At 42.6% G+C, this 13,106-nt stretch overlaps 1 protein-coding gene across 1 annotated transcript in view; it reads right to left on the bottom strand.

Annotated features, from left to right (window-relative positions):
- Window positions 1–284: 284 nt before the first annotated feature.
- fam172a (family with sequence similarity 172 member A) overlaps window positions 285–13,106 on the bottom strand; it is a 163,017-nt gene continuing 150,195 nt past the window's right edge. Inside the window, exon 11 of the mRNA XM_058636321.1 lies at window positions 285–2,576. Within this exon, the coding sequence (XP_058492304.1) occupies window positions 2,416–2,576 (161 nt within the window). The 3' untranslated portion in view covers window positions 285–2,415. The remainder of the gene's footprint in view (window positions 2,577–13,106) is intronic.

Here is a 13,106-nt window from a genome sequence, read left to right as displayed (position 1 = left end):
TGTGTGAAAGTAAATTAAACAAGTTTGTTTGTTTGTTGGGAAATGAATATGAGTTCTTGTTTGTCTTCCTCCTCACTCAGATTTCATACATGTCATGTGAGATGATCGGTTTCCTTTCACTCGCTGCTCGACTTTCTCGTCCCCGCTGCAACTTTACACTTTCAGGATCTTTCCATGCACTCACAAACTTTTATTCATTATTCACTTTCACCCAAACAACACGCGCACAAGCTGCAAAAAATATTCACAATAAAACAGTTCATCATTTGAAAGGAAAACACCGATTGTTTATGAACCAAGATGCAAAAAGTTGGTTTTTATTTCCTTGAATATGTTTAATGGTTTAATTACAAACCAGGGAAACTATTTAGGAAAAAAAGAGTTGTAGCATGTAAAATGTTCAGTTAACACATTTTTAAAAAAAAATCAAAAGAGAATGAGTGAGAACCTTTGAGAATGTGTTAAAAATAAAAGTGACCTGGCAGGACACTTTCAAATACAAAAAAAGCACATAAAACCTTCCACATTTCATTTAAAGGACACATAATTAGTTCCCCCTTGTTTGCACACTGTGCTCCAGCTCCATTCACATAATATGGCTTTGTTGGATATTATTAAAAAAAACAACAGTAAAGCAGAGTCTTGTTTCTTCTTAAGGCAACAATATACAAATTATGAAGTGGGGAAAAACAAACAGGAAGGCAGGAAGGAAGGGAGAGGGAAAACAAGAGCAACGGTATCTTGAAAATGAAAGTAATCAAGTCAAACAATGAGCCAAGTTCTTTCCTGAAACCTGGAGAAGAGAGAGTGAAACACACACAGCGAGATCTGAATTGAATTAAAAAGTGAAATTAGGCCTCGAACCATCAGCCACACTTGTCTCATTTACAGCAGACAGATAATCCATAAAAGCCTTAAACCACACGTTTCAACTTTAACAACTATTTCAAGTGTCTAAGGTATCATAAGATTTAGTTTTTTTTTTTTACTAATGTCATGACACATTAGAAATGTATTCCATTAAGCCTTGAGTGGTTTATATATTAAAAAAAAAATGAAATAACCCACACCAGACTTATGGATTTTTTTTTCATTATCATGTTTGTGTCACATAGTCAGATTAAGTCCAGCTGAGCAGGAAGCTGACTTTGTCACTTCTAAGTACACATGAAGAGTGCTTTATGGAGCAGGAGGAGGGGGGGGAAGAAAAGGTGGGGATAGATATGTTACATTTTTTTATGCCAACATCTAAGGAAATATCATTCAGGCTTAGAATAATATTGAAATCTTGGATTTCCTGACATGTGTAAGTCGATATATTGAGGCTTTATGAGTGTTGTGTGCTGACTTCTGGCTCCTGTTAAAATGAGATATCCCTCAAACCCGTTCCGACGCTTGACTTTAAGTGATTTTAAATATGCTCCTGGATTTCTCCACATTCAGCACGGGTTTGTATTTATTTGTTTCATCGCATTCGATCACGCGCAGGCATCAATTCCGAGGGTCTGAACGTGATTTATAACAAAACAAAGAGGTGGACTCTCCACAGTGTTTTTTATATATATATATATATATATATATATGTAAGTATTAAAAAATCTGAGACGTTGCATTCAAAAACAAATCTCTCTTATCACTGTAATTCCAGACATACATAATTTAAACAATGCTGAATTTTAAAAAAAAGGTGACTTGTGTGTGTCATGAAAACAAGTCACGGGTGAAGTGTGTTTGCACTCTGAAAAGTCAATTATGTTGAGCATGGGCTAAAAGAAATACAAACACAGGCATTTGTCGGGTCAAAATAAGTATTGAATCTTAGCAGATTTTCCCACAGACGTGGACGATTCTTCGTGCAGGCTCTAGGACCGCGGGGAGGAGGTTCTGAAGAGATTCAGAGAGAGGAGAGACTGAGCGGTGCAGACTTGAGGGCAGGAGGGGCATTAGCTCAGTTCAGGCCGATGTCAGGACAATTAGAGGTGCACCACAGTGCATTGTGCACAGCGCCTGTCAGCCTTAATCTCTGCTGCCGCGGCCCCGTACCCACAACCGGGCCGCAGCCCACGGGAAAGCGGCAACACTCGGGCCCGTATTGCTTTGACAGTTGCGCTCATCTAGAAGTAATGCAAAACGTTATTGTGATGTATACACGACACGGTGACCCCGCGCTCTTCTCTCTTACAACAACAAGGCCGTGTGTGTGTGTGTGGGGGGGGGGAGAGCCGGAGAGGCCTGGAGGGGAGAAATGACACGGAGCAAAGCGAGGAAGGAAAGATGGAGGTGAAAAGGAAGAGAAAGAAATAGCAGAAAGGATCTGGAACCTTAGCCTCCCACTCTCCATTTCAGCCCTCTGATCCCTCAGCCCTGCGCCCCCTCCCTTTCCTCCGTGCTTCAAATCGTGGTCGTCCACCCCGCCTACAAATCCTGGTGTTTGTTTTTGAGGGAGCTGCTGCGTGTGGTGACGGTGTTGGAGGTCTCCTCCGCCTCCTCGCCCTCTTTGGCTTCCAGGACCTCACTGAAGAACCTGAAGATGGAGTTGAAGCTCATCCAGGAGGTCAGCTCGTGTCTCTCCGTGCCTGCGGGTCCACAAAACGGAGGAGTTTGTATGTGGATATTTGAAGATAAATTACAGTGGGACTCAACATACAAGACACCAATGTAGTCCTTTAATGTTGGCCCCACAACCGAGGACAACAGACCTGATATTCAGGCCTGATTCAAGCCTCCTCCTGAACAGATTATATTGCTAAATGAGCATGAAGTGTGAGGGGTTTACACACCTGAATCAGTTTTCATAATTGATTAATACATTCAAGGAAAAAGAAGTTGACCAGGGAACTTCGACACCAGATGTTATGTCTGTTAGCCTTTAGCAGTAGCTAACACTAGCCCAGTTAGTAACCAACAATAAACAACAAAGCAATCATTCCAAATCACTTCCAGGTCACGGTGCAACATTTATGAACCATTTTGGATTCCAACCAGTTTTATTTTTTGCTGTTTGTAGTGCAAAACAGCACACACACAGCAGCTAGCAGCTAGCAGCTAGCAGCTAGCTGCCTGATGTTTGTTTTCATTCTACATCACAAATCTCTGGACTCTGAAACGATTCGTTCAAACACCAAGTGTGCTTGTGTCCGCATCTTGCTTGGATCATCTGTTGTGTGCTTTCTCGTGCTTAAAGGTTCAACGTGTCAGAATTACAAAAAATACAGAAACTAGCACGGCTCGACTCGTTTTTTTGTTTTAGTACCTGTAGGTCAGTTAAAAACACTTAAAAGATCCCGAAAACATGCGTTAATCTCCAACATTTAGCAAAGGAAATTTGTAAAACCTCACTATTTAACAGAGGAGTCTGGTGTATTTAGCGTGACCGGCTGAGTCTGTGATCCGGTCATGCAGGATGTCGAGGAACTATGGTGGCCTTCGCATACCAGAATAGATGTTGTGTTATTTTGTTTGTGAAGTAAGCTTCAGTTTCAAAGTTCTAGTTTTTGGGGCGGCTGCAGAAACATGGCGACACAAGATGGTGGCCTCTGTAGAGCAGGACTTATACCTAAAGTACATAAAAGCTTTATTTTGAGGCCACAAAAACCAAGACATACTTGGTTTTTGTCAATAAAACACACTGGATATTTAAAAATTAGGAGTCTCTGGTTTCCTTTTTTTTTTAAAGGTTTTAACATCAGGTAATATCTAAAAGTCCTCTTCTGTGGATCAGGTCTCAGGCTCAACACTCCACAACACTGAATCCCGCACTTGGAGCCAAAAACCCTCAGCATGAGAGCCATGACAGCCTATGACCTATTAGTCCAATGGGACAGGTTTTAATATGTTATCCAAGTGGATACGTGATAATCAACACCACCGCATGTCGCTCTTTCCATCTCGGCCCTTCCAACAAAACCAGAGTTATGCACAATGGGCGCTCTAAGTGAAACCAGTGGAGCGGTAGTCATTCATTCTAAAGGGCTGATTGAGGAAAGGCAAGACAGAAGCTGGAGAGAGGAAACCAGCTAACATATCAGGTGGTCTGGCCGTGGTGGCGGTGGAGCGGGGGGGGACAGGCAGCAGTGCTGGGTTTCCCTCTGACCTTCTTCTGGGTTAGCTAGTTCCCAAGTTGGGGTCACGCTGGAGCTTGAAATCTGGTACATGTGCCTCAGGTTCTTTGGGGTTAAGATATCACAGGCCAGCTTTTTTTTTTTTCTTTAAGCGGAAGAGCTTTAACTCAGAACTCCTTCTATTGAAGACCCCGGCTCCGCATCACAGCATCGTTGATGAGAATACTGTAGATCGTGGCCGCAGCTGCTGCCCGATTCATTTCCACTGCTGCTCGCTAACCATTCAGCGCTAACAGATAATGGCTTGTTACTTCTGCCGCTGGCTAACAGCTCGGCTGCTTAGCAACACAACTGTAACTGGACTTGAGTAGCCGCACTGAGGTGCCCCCTTGTTTCCCCCCCCCCCCCCCGAGGGAAGAATAGGTTTGCTGCAAGGCGATATTAAGCGTTCCATCCCCTGATGGATGGATCCAAGGAAAAATTTACATGTTTACAGACCGGGGGATGAGTGAAAAACAGGCCGAGCAGTAATGAGTTTTCATTTTAAAGAGTTTTTGACTTGTGTTTGTTTGTGAGATAAAAATATTAAAATTGATCCCCACAATTTCCCCGTGAGGATTAAAGCAAAGATTAAGCAGAAAGATTCCTGAAAACAACTGTTCCCAGCGGAGGAGGGTTGAACACTGTGACCCCTCTGGATGAGTCAGATCAGCGGTTACATTAGAAATACCTCTTTACCCCTCGTTCCTTTCTTCAGTACCTTCCTCATGTCCTCTCTTCTCCTCTGTGTACATTTTATCAGCTATAAAAAGCTAGACTAGAAGGCTGCAGGGATACAATTAGGAGGAACCTTAAAGGCTCTCTCACCATAGACGGGCCTCTGATGACCACTGTGCTGACCCCATGTTTATTAGATTGACCCCTGCCTGGACACATTAATGGAGATGTTGTGCGTACGTGTGTGTGTGTGTGTTTGTGTAACTGTGGGGTCTTGGGGCTGATGTTGGGACGATGGCTGTGCGTTTCATTTGTGTGTATGAGCATTTCGGGTTCTCGATCAGTCCGAGCTAAGGGCCTGTGCTGCGCGTTATATAGCAGCCAGACTGCAGTCAGTGCCTTGGGTCAAATTTACTCGCCTGGCAATCATGGGAGTCAATAACCTGGTACTCTGTGACTGTGCTACCTATGTAGGGCTCAACATAACACCCATCCCTGGAAAACAAAGACACAGCCCTCTCACACCTCTAATCTATCATTTATATCCAATTTGAGTCACTGTGATCTTTTTTTCCACCGCCTCCTCTCCTCCTCCAGGTTCCCCCGTCTCAACGCTCGAGTTTTTACGTCTGTTTTGTCCTTTTTTTTTCTCCCTCCCCTTCTTCCTTCTTCTCCCGCAGAAGCGATCAATGGTGCAGCGCTCTCCCGTTCACCCTGAACTGGCGGTGAACTCCCGCGGAACGCCGCCAGCCTCTCCACCCTATCCCATCGCCGTTCGGGGTCACCAGTGGGGCGTCTCTGTGCCAATATGCAGATGAGACTGTGCCCCTCCAATGACTCTGGACTCTGGATCCACCCCCTGCACTCACACAGAGACATAAACCCAACCTTGCATCGGCTTAAATAGACCTTAAACAGCTTATGTCCACTCTTCATTTAATAGCCAAAGTGTGTCGAACCTAATGGATGTTGTCAAAGCGGAGATGTGACCACTGATTTAGAGGAGGATCCTGCACTGCCAGGCTTCACTGGCCCGCCGCAGACAGAGCGGGAGAGAATTACCTCAGCTACGCCACAAATCAAAGTAATATCTTTATAAGATGTGTGGATCGATGAAGTGTCGTGCGGCTGTATCTGCCGGGTAAAGTGGGCCCATAAACAGCCGGCGAGAACTACTTTACCCTCAGTTTTAGTCCCCTGTTGAAAGTTTTTTTCTACAGATTGGGCTAATTGATGTCATGTACTGTAAAAACAAGTTATAACAGAGTGCTCCATCCATCATTAATTTAAAGACGACTTTAATTAGATCTTGTGTCTTGTATTTAATTGGTCCAAGTTTGAAAATAAAGTACTGTACATTGTGTATTTATGTGTGCGCTTTCTTGCCTTAACTATAAATCAATTAAGCCTCGTGCGACAATTTTAACGTGTTTATTGTAATTGCGCTAATCTAGAGTTTAGTGTAAATGCAATAACGTCCTCATTTATTGTAAATACAATGATGTTAGTGTGAGCTCCATAATGCTGAGTATTGTCGAGGGAACTACGTGTTCTTTTTCTTTTATTTGAACAATGCGTTTATAATTAGTATAAGGCAACAGCAGGCTTAACAGACAGACTGTAACTACTGTTATAACCTTGAGAGGCCACACACAAACATACTTGTTTTTATGTTTTAGTGAGGAGTTAATACATTCCCTAACCACTTACCTTAACCATAACCATCATAACTAAGTGCCTAACCTAAACCCAATTCTAACCATAACCCTAAAACCGGTTTTTAACCCTGAAAAAGCCCTTTAAAAATGGGTTTTTACATTTTTTTGGACCTCACAAAGATATAACTACAAGTACACAGCTCCATGATGATGTTTCACTGTAAGAACAGGTGGAGGAACAACGTCTGTGGTGAAGGTGAAGGCCGTGCTCTTTGCTCAGGTCATGGCAGAGTGTCAGTCCAGCGGCTGACCCCCGCGCCCCGCGTTTGACCGTTGGACGTGTGCCGTCTGAGCTCCGGGCCGAGGCCGTCTCGCCGTCATGTGACAGACAGAGCTGGAGCATTTGATCCTGGATATTTAGCCTCCTCCTCCTCTCTGTCACAGCCACTGGAGCCCTCTCAAGGTAATTGACTGACTGTTTGATCTCGCTACAAGACAATGACACATGTCACACACACACACACACACACACACACAACATGCAGCACATACCCACTGTACCCTCCCCCAAAACACCAAGCAATCCAGCACACACACACACACACACACAGAGTTGTTATCATTTGTGTGCAGTGTAGAGAGCGAACAAACTCCAAATGAAACTCCTCCATAGCTATGGGCCATGCTTTCTTCCCTCAGCACCAAACACCACACGCTGTTACAAATGGTAATCGGCTCTGATTGTCACAAATTTCAAAACAAACGCTAGGTGACTGAAAAGCCAAAGTGACGCCCCGAGTGATACTCCGACAGAAAGCCTGAATCAAAGCACGCCGACTATAATTAGGTTCCGTCTGGGCTACATTATTTAAAGCCGCGCGAGTTAATTGCTTGTGTACAAATGGCCTATTTTATTTGAATCAAACTCCTTTTCTGTGGCTCATAATTACACTGATATGAAGGGGGCCATATCTCTTTACTTCATTTATAACATAAATAAATATTCAAACGATGAAGAGGACTTTGAGGAGAGGGAAATGTAAAGTGATGATACTTAACTTCGGGTGAATTTAATTTCTTTAAACAATGATGAGGGTTTAATCAAATATACAGACACTTGGGTTAAACATTTAATAAGCTTCAATTAAAAAAAAAAGGAGATGAGCAATGATACGATCACAGAGCAAAAATTAGAAAAACAGGACTGATATTACTGCATGCAGGAGCACGCATTTTCTCATTTCCTCTTGTCAAAGTTTTCATCAAAATGGGAAAACAAACAAAGCATCTCCTTATCGATTACCAATCGAGGGGTAACCTGAGCTTTTTGTTTTATCTCGATGTGAGGCGGAGCAGTGCGCGGCGATGCCGGCTGAAACCTTAGCCGGGCTGCTGTTTGTGAAAACTATCTGTTGCATGGATCAGTGGTGGGGAATCGCTATCTGTATCCTGGTTGTCAGATGATCGGATGTCCGTCCCCGACGCTCACTGATATTAGATGATCTTCTCCGTGTGTGAGCGTGTGTGTGTGTGTATTAGTTCTTATTGTGATTGCTTATATTAGAGGCACCTTTTAGTCTTGCTGACACAAACAAAGATCCGGACATGACGCCACTGGAGACGAGGTCAAAGAGGCCGAGGCAGGTGACAGGCGGTCAGCCGCACTGCCCGTCCGACTCTGTCCCTGGTAACAAAATATAGTCAAAACACTAATTCTGTCCAAATTTACTCCACCGCTGCTCCTCAATTTCCACTTAAGGTGAACACTCAAGGCGGCACGGGTATAATCAAGTATAATCAAACTTTTCTTTCTTTCTTTTTCCTGAATAAAATCAACATAGTGCCAAGTCTTTCCACGTCCACGGGAGCTCAGGAGACATATGCATCGCACAAGAAAGAAGGAATTAAAAAAAAAAAAGAGAAACAACTCAAAACAGAGCTCATTTCATCACACCAGTGGTAGCGCCGCTGCTTCTCTAATGCAACTCGTTTCTAATGCTCGTCGGTTAAGTGGGGCTGCTGCTTTCCCCCTCTGTCTCCCTCGCACTGCTTTTAATTACTTTGCTCATTACTATGTGTTGTTGTTAAACAAAAACAAGGCAGAAGTCATTACACATCCAGAGATGAGGAACCGGAATCCTTGGCTACATGGGCCACTGAGGGGAGGGGGGTTTGGGTAGGAGATGAAACACAAACAGAACAGAGAGACGCAAAGAAAGTAAATCAAACAAGAGCCGACACAGGGGAGAATCTTGCATTAACTCGTTCAAATCATCACTCAAAGTAAGCTACTACATTATATTTAAGTTAAACTTGTGACAACAAGGCCTCCTTCCTAAAAAACTGTGGCAACAGTACATCGTCTCTCTGCTTCTTTCTCCTCCGTTCCCCTCCCTTCATCTATCCTTCCCCACTCTCCCCGCCTCCCAACCCAGACACTGAGGCAGCACTGAGTGCTTTTTTATTTTAACGTGAATGAGTGGCCTTGGCCGTCATAAAGGACCCTCGCTTTTATAGACTTGGAGCGAGAGTATTTACAAGATAACCCCAGTCCAAGGACGGCGCAGGCTATTTGATACCAGTGTCAGACTCTCCCCTCTCCTCTTCAGTAAAAATCAAAAGCCTAAACACACCCTCGCCTGTGACAGCACCTCTCAATGTCAGTTGTTTCACTCGGCCGCACTGAAAAGGGGGACGAGGCGCGTTGAATAAGAGACGAGGCAGCTGTGTTTGGCATTCAGCAAACACATTGCTGCGCCGTTTTGTCATTTACTTCTAACGTTGAAATAATAATAATGAAATTAATAATAACAGAGATGCAGATTTTCTTTTTTTTGTTTTTTCAGATGCACTCAATTATTCAAATCAAGTCAGCATTATATATATTTATGCAGCTTATGAACACATTACTCATGCCTGTGCTGTTGTAGATGTGGAATTCACGTCTGATTTTTTGAATGTGAATATTTTCACAAAGAAATCATTAAAACTGAAAACGTTTGGTTTGTGAACACAACAAGGTGTTTGAGAACGTCATCATTTCAACATTTTATTGTCCAAAGAAATATATATAAAATTAATAATCGAATGATCTCTTTACAAATCTCAAAAATCCAGTTACAAATCTTTTTTATTGATAAAAATTACATTTATACTGTAGATGTGGCTGAAAAGAGAGGTAACTATTAACAAAACCATCCAGATTTAATGTCTAATGATGAATTATGTAAAGTATATTAGTTTAAAAACTTACTTTATTGGTTTTTATTTATCTATTTGAATTATTTGTACTTTCACTGTAAATTCATTCATTTGATCTCATTTATTTTCCACCTCTTTGTTCACTTTGTCCTCTTTCTTTCTTTTATTTTGTTTGAATCAAAGTGTTGATTGTCTATTTCCACGAAGACAGAGCAATAATTTGTTTTTCAAATATAATCATTGAAAAGGAGATTTGGATGAAAAGAAAAAAAATAACTAAGGGTGGACATTTCTCTATAAATAGGAAAGATCCAGAAAACAAACCAAAAAAAAGCTCATTTTGAACGTCAGATCTCCAAGTAACAAAGTTTTCCATCATGTCCAGGATTTATTAATCTGCACATGTACCTGTTGATTCTCACAGGAAGAAAAAGAGGAGATTGAGTGACTGAGTGTGCTCACACATGCATGTGTCTGGAGGGGCCTTGTTGAGCGAGCCACCCAGACATTACCACTGTAAACAGTGCAGGCCTCCTTCCCTGTCCAGGCCCTTTGTTCCATCTGCGCAACCATTGGTTGGGACTTAAATGGCAAACACTCGGGGGCTGCTAGCTCGCCTGACATGGTTTTGTTTTTGGCCCATTGAGGGGCAATGGAGAGCTTCTGTTTCTATGCCCGGGCACAATGTGTCTCAAAAGCAGCACGGCTGAAAAGAGAGGGCCCCACAAAGACTGTCCATTAATGGAGGCGCTGCACGCATGCTCATATGTGCACGGACATAGGACAACATGCACGCACACACACACACGCATCATGACGCCTGGGCCAAGGTTTGGAGACACACACACACACCCTCGCTGAAAACACATCATCAAATCCAGGCACATCTGTACTATACCCTATAATACACACACACAAACTTGCTTTTATATCTTAGTGAGGACACATCGTAGACATAATCCATTCCCTAGTGCCTTACCGAAAACATCAAAACTAAGTGCCTAAGCCTAACCTTAAAACCAGGCCTTAAAAAGCCCTTTAACGTCATGGAACCTGGACAAAATGTCCTGTTTTTTGGACCTCACAAATATATCAATACAAGTTTTTGGTGCTCTTCCATTAATATGCCCAAACAAACCATTATCACTAACCCTAACCATAACATAATATTACAACAATTGAAATCTTATCTTAGCCCTAATTGCAGTTCCTCAGGAACGAGGTTCTGCCTCATTAGGAGAAGGTTCTGGTCTCCACGACGACTACTGGTCCTGACACGGTCAATGGTGTCTTCCAAGCGCCTTCAGGACAACAACACTTATGATGCATAGGAATGCAGAAACATCACAGCGTTGCCTTCTCAGAACTCAGTAACTCAGTAATCAGAGTACTTCAGACTTCTGTCTGTCTGTCTGAGTATGAGAGAAATGGAAATGGTGCAAATTTGCAGATTTTCTTTTCTTGAAGCAAAACAAGGAATAAATAAGTTAGTAAACTTAAATATGAAGAATGAATTTTTTTTTAAAAAAAGTAGCAAAACAACTGAGTAGATAAACTGCTAACTTACATATTAATCTTGTAGTTAACCCACAATTCTTAATGTGACATGTAACCGCTAAGCAATTTCCATGTTTATGAAGAAAAACAATAGCCTTGCAACAACAAAGCAGCTGCTTCTGTATGAAAAAAGCATGAAGCAGATTTGACAATGTTTATATATAGCAACAGCGATCATACCCAACGCTACACTTTGCAACTCTTCAGTTTACAACTTAAAAAGAAAAAAGAGCTTTTAGGCAACGATTATTCAGCCTCTGTGTGATGTGTCACTCATAAACAAAGCTGCAGGAACACCACAGGGCAGAGAAACAGTCAGAATGCAAATGATCACAGTCGCAAAAGCCGCACATTTTTACATTTAGCCTCCGACCACACAGATGTGGAGACGAACAGAACACACACACACACACACACACACACACACGTAAACAGCATAAGCGCACACACAAGGATTTCAGCAACTATTCCAGCACTGCTTGACTGTCGAACACGGACTGGCATCTCCTGGAAGCAGAGGTCACATTCTGTACATATCTCTAAAGATAAATCCACATGCAGGAGGACACAGGCACATGCAGATATCCACGGGCGGCATTCACACGCACAAAACACAAGACGATAATAAAGGTGACCAATATAAAGAGAGAGGGAATACACTTGACTATATGTTTTCCACACAGTTTTGGGCTGAGAGAGAGAGAAATCTAAGAATGCTGCCTTTTGTTTCAAATAAATTACCATACATGCACCTAGTATATCATGCATAAAGGTACTTGTCACATGACCTTTTGATCCCATGCATTGTAACACATTTCAGGGGGGGGGGGTTGGAGATAGCGGAGTGGGTGTTGAGGGCGGGGCAGGTCTGAAATAGATCACTTAAAGGAACAAAGTGTAATTAATGGGTCGCCACAGATAAGAGGGCTCTGGTGCTATCTGGGAATGTGCTAATGGAGTTGACGCACACTCAACAACATCAGTGGACAACGCTTCTTTATATATGTGTGTGTGTGTGTCTGAGGGGCGACATCGTTTAAAAATGGTGATTTCACACTGCTTTTTAGCTCTGTTTCAGAATAAATCTGCATCTATACTAATATGGCCTGAAAACCTAGATCACATGACAATCCAGGTACGTCTTCTTCTCTGTTTTTGGAGAAGAGCAGCCTGGCATGTGTATGACAGCTTTTATGCATGGAGGAAGATATTAACTGAATCGATCAATGACTGTGTTTTAGGAGAACGTTTTCAAAAACGATAAAGAAAAAGATTGTTTACGTTCTGTTCAATCTGTGGGGATAATCCCATACATCACATGCTGAAAGGTGGCCACACGGTTGGTGTGGCGGTTAGCACTCTTGCCTTTGCAGCAAGAAGACCTGAGCCCCGGTTGGAACAAGGGCCTTTCTGCGTGGAGTTAGCATGTTCTCCCTGTGTGTGTGTGGGTTTTCTCCAGGTTCTCCGGCTTCCTCCCACAGTCCAAAAACATGCAATATGGGGATTAGGTAGATTGTACTCAATAAATACAGTGTTGGGACTTTTCAGTATGCAGTAATCGGTGCTGCTCAGGGAACGGAAACACCAGATATGCGACATATACCACAGATATACTACATTTTAGTGACACATAATAGAAAGAGCTGACACATACACCATCAAACTGCTTTTTTTGCTGCTTTTCAAATAAAAACAGAACAAGGAGTGTTTTTAAACTTCTCCATGTTCTTGACTCTAAAACGCAGGGACGGTGTGGACGGCCGACATAACTGGAGCATCATTTTTTTGCATTTTTTGAAAATGAAAACAAACGCTGTGTGGACATAACCTGAGTGCGAGGATGTGCAGGAATGGGTGTGTCTGTCTGTCTCTATGATACATGGAGGATAAATAGTGGGAGAAGACCGCTAAG

Source organism: Solea solea, chromosome 8 (assembly GCF_958295425.1).
Source record: "Solea solea chromosome 8, fSolSol10.1, whole genome shotgun sequence".
NCBI lineage: Eukaryota > Metazoa > Chordata > Actinopteri > Pleuronectiformes > Soleidae > Solea > Solea solea.
This window is presented reverse-complemented; position numbering and strand designations above follow the sequence as displayed.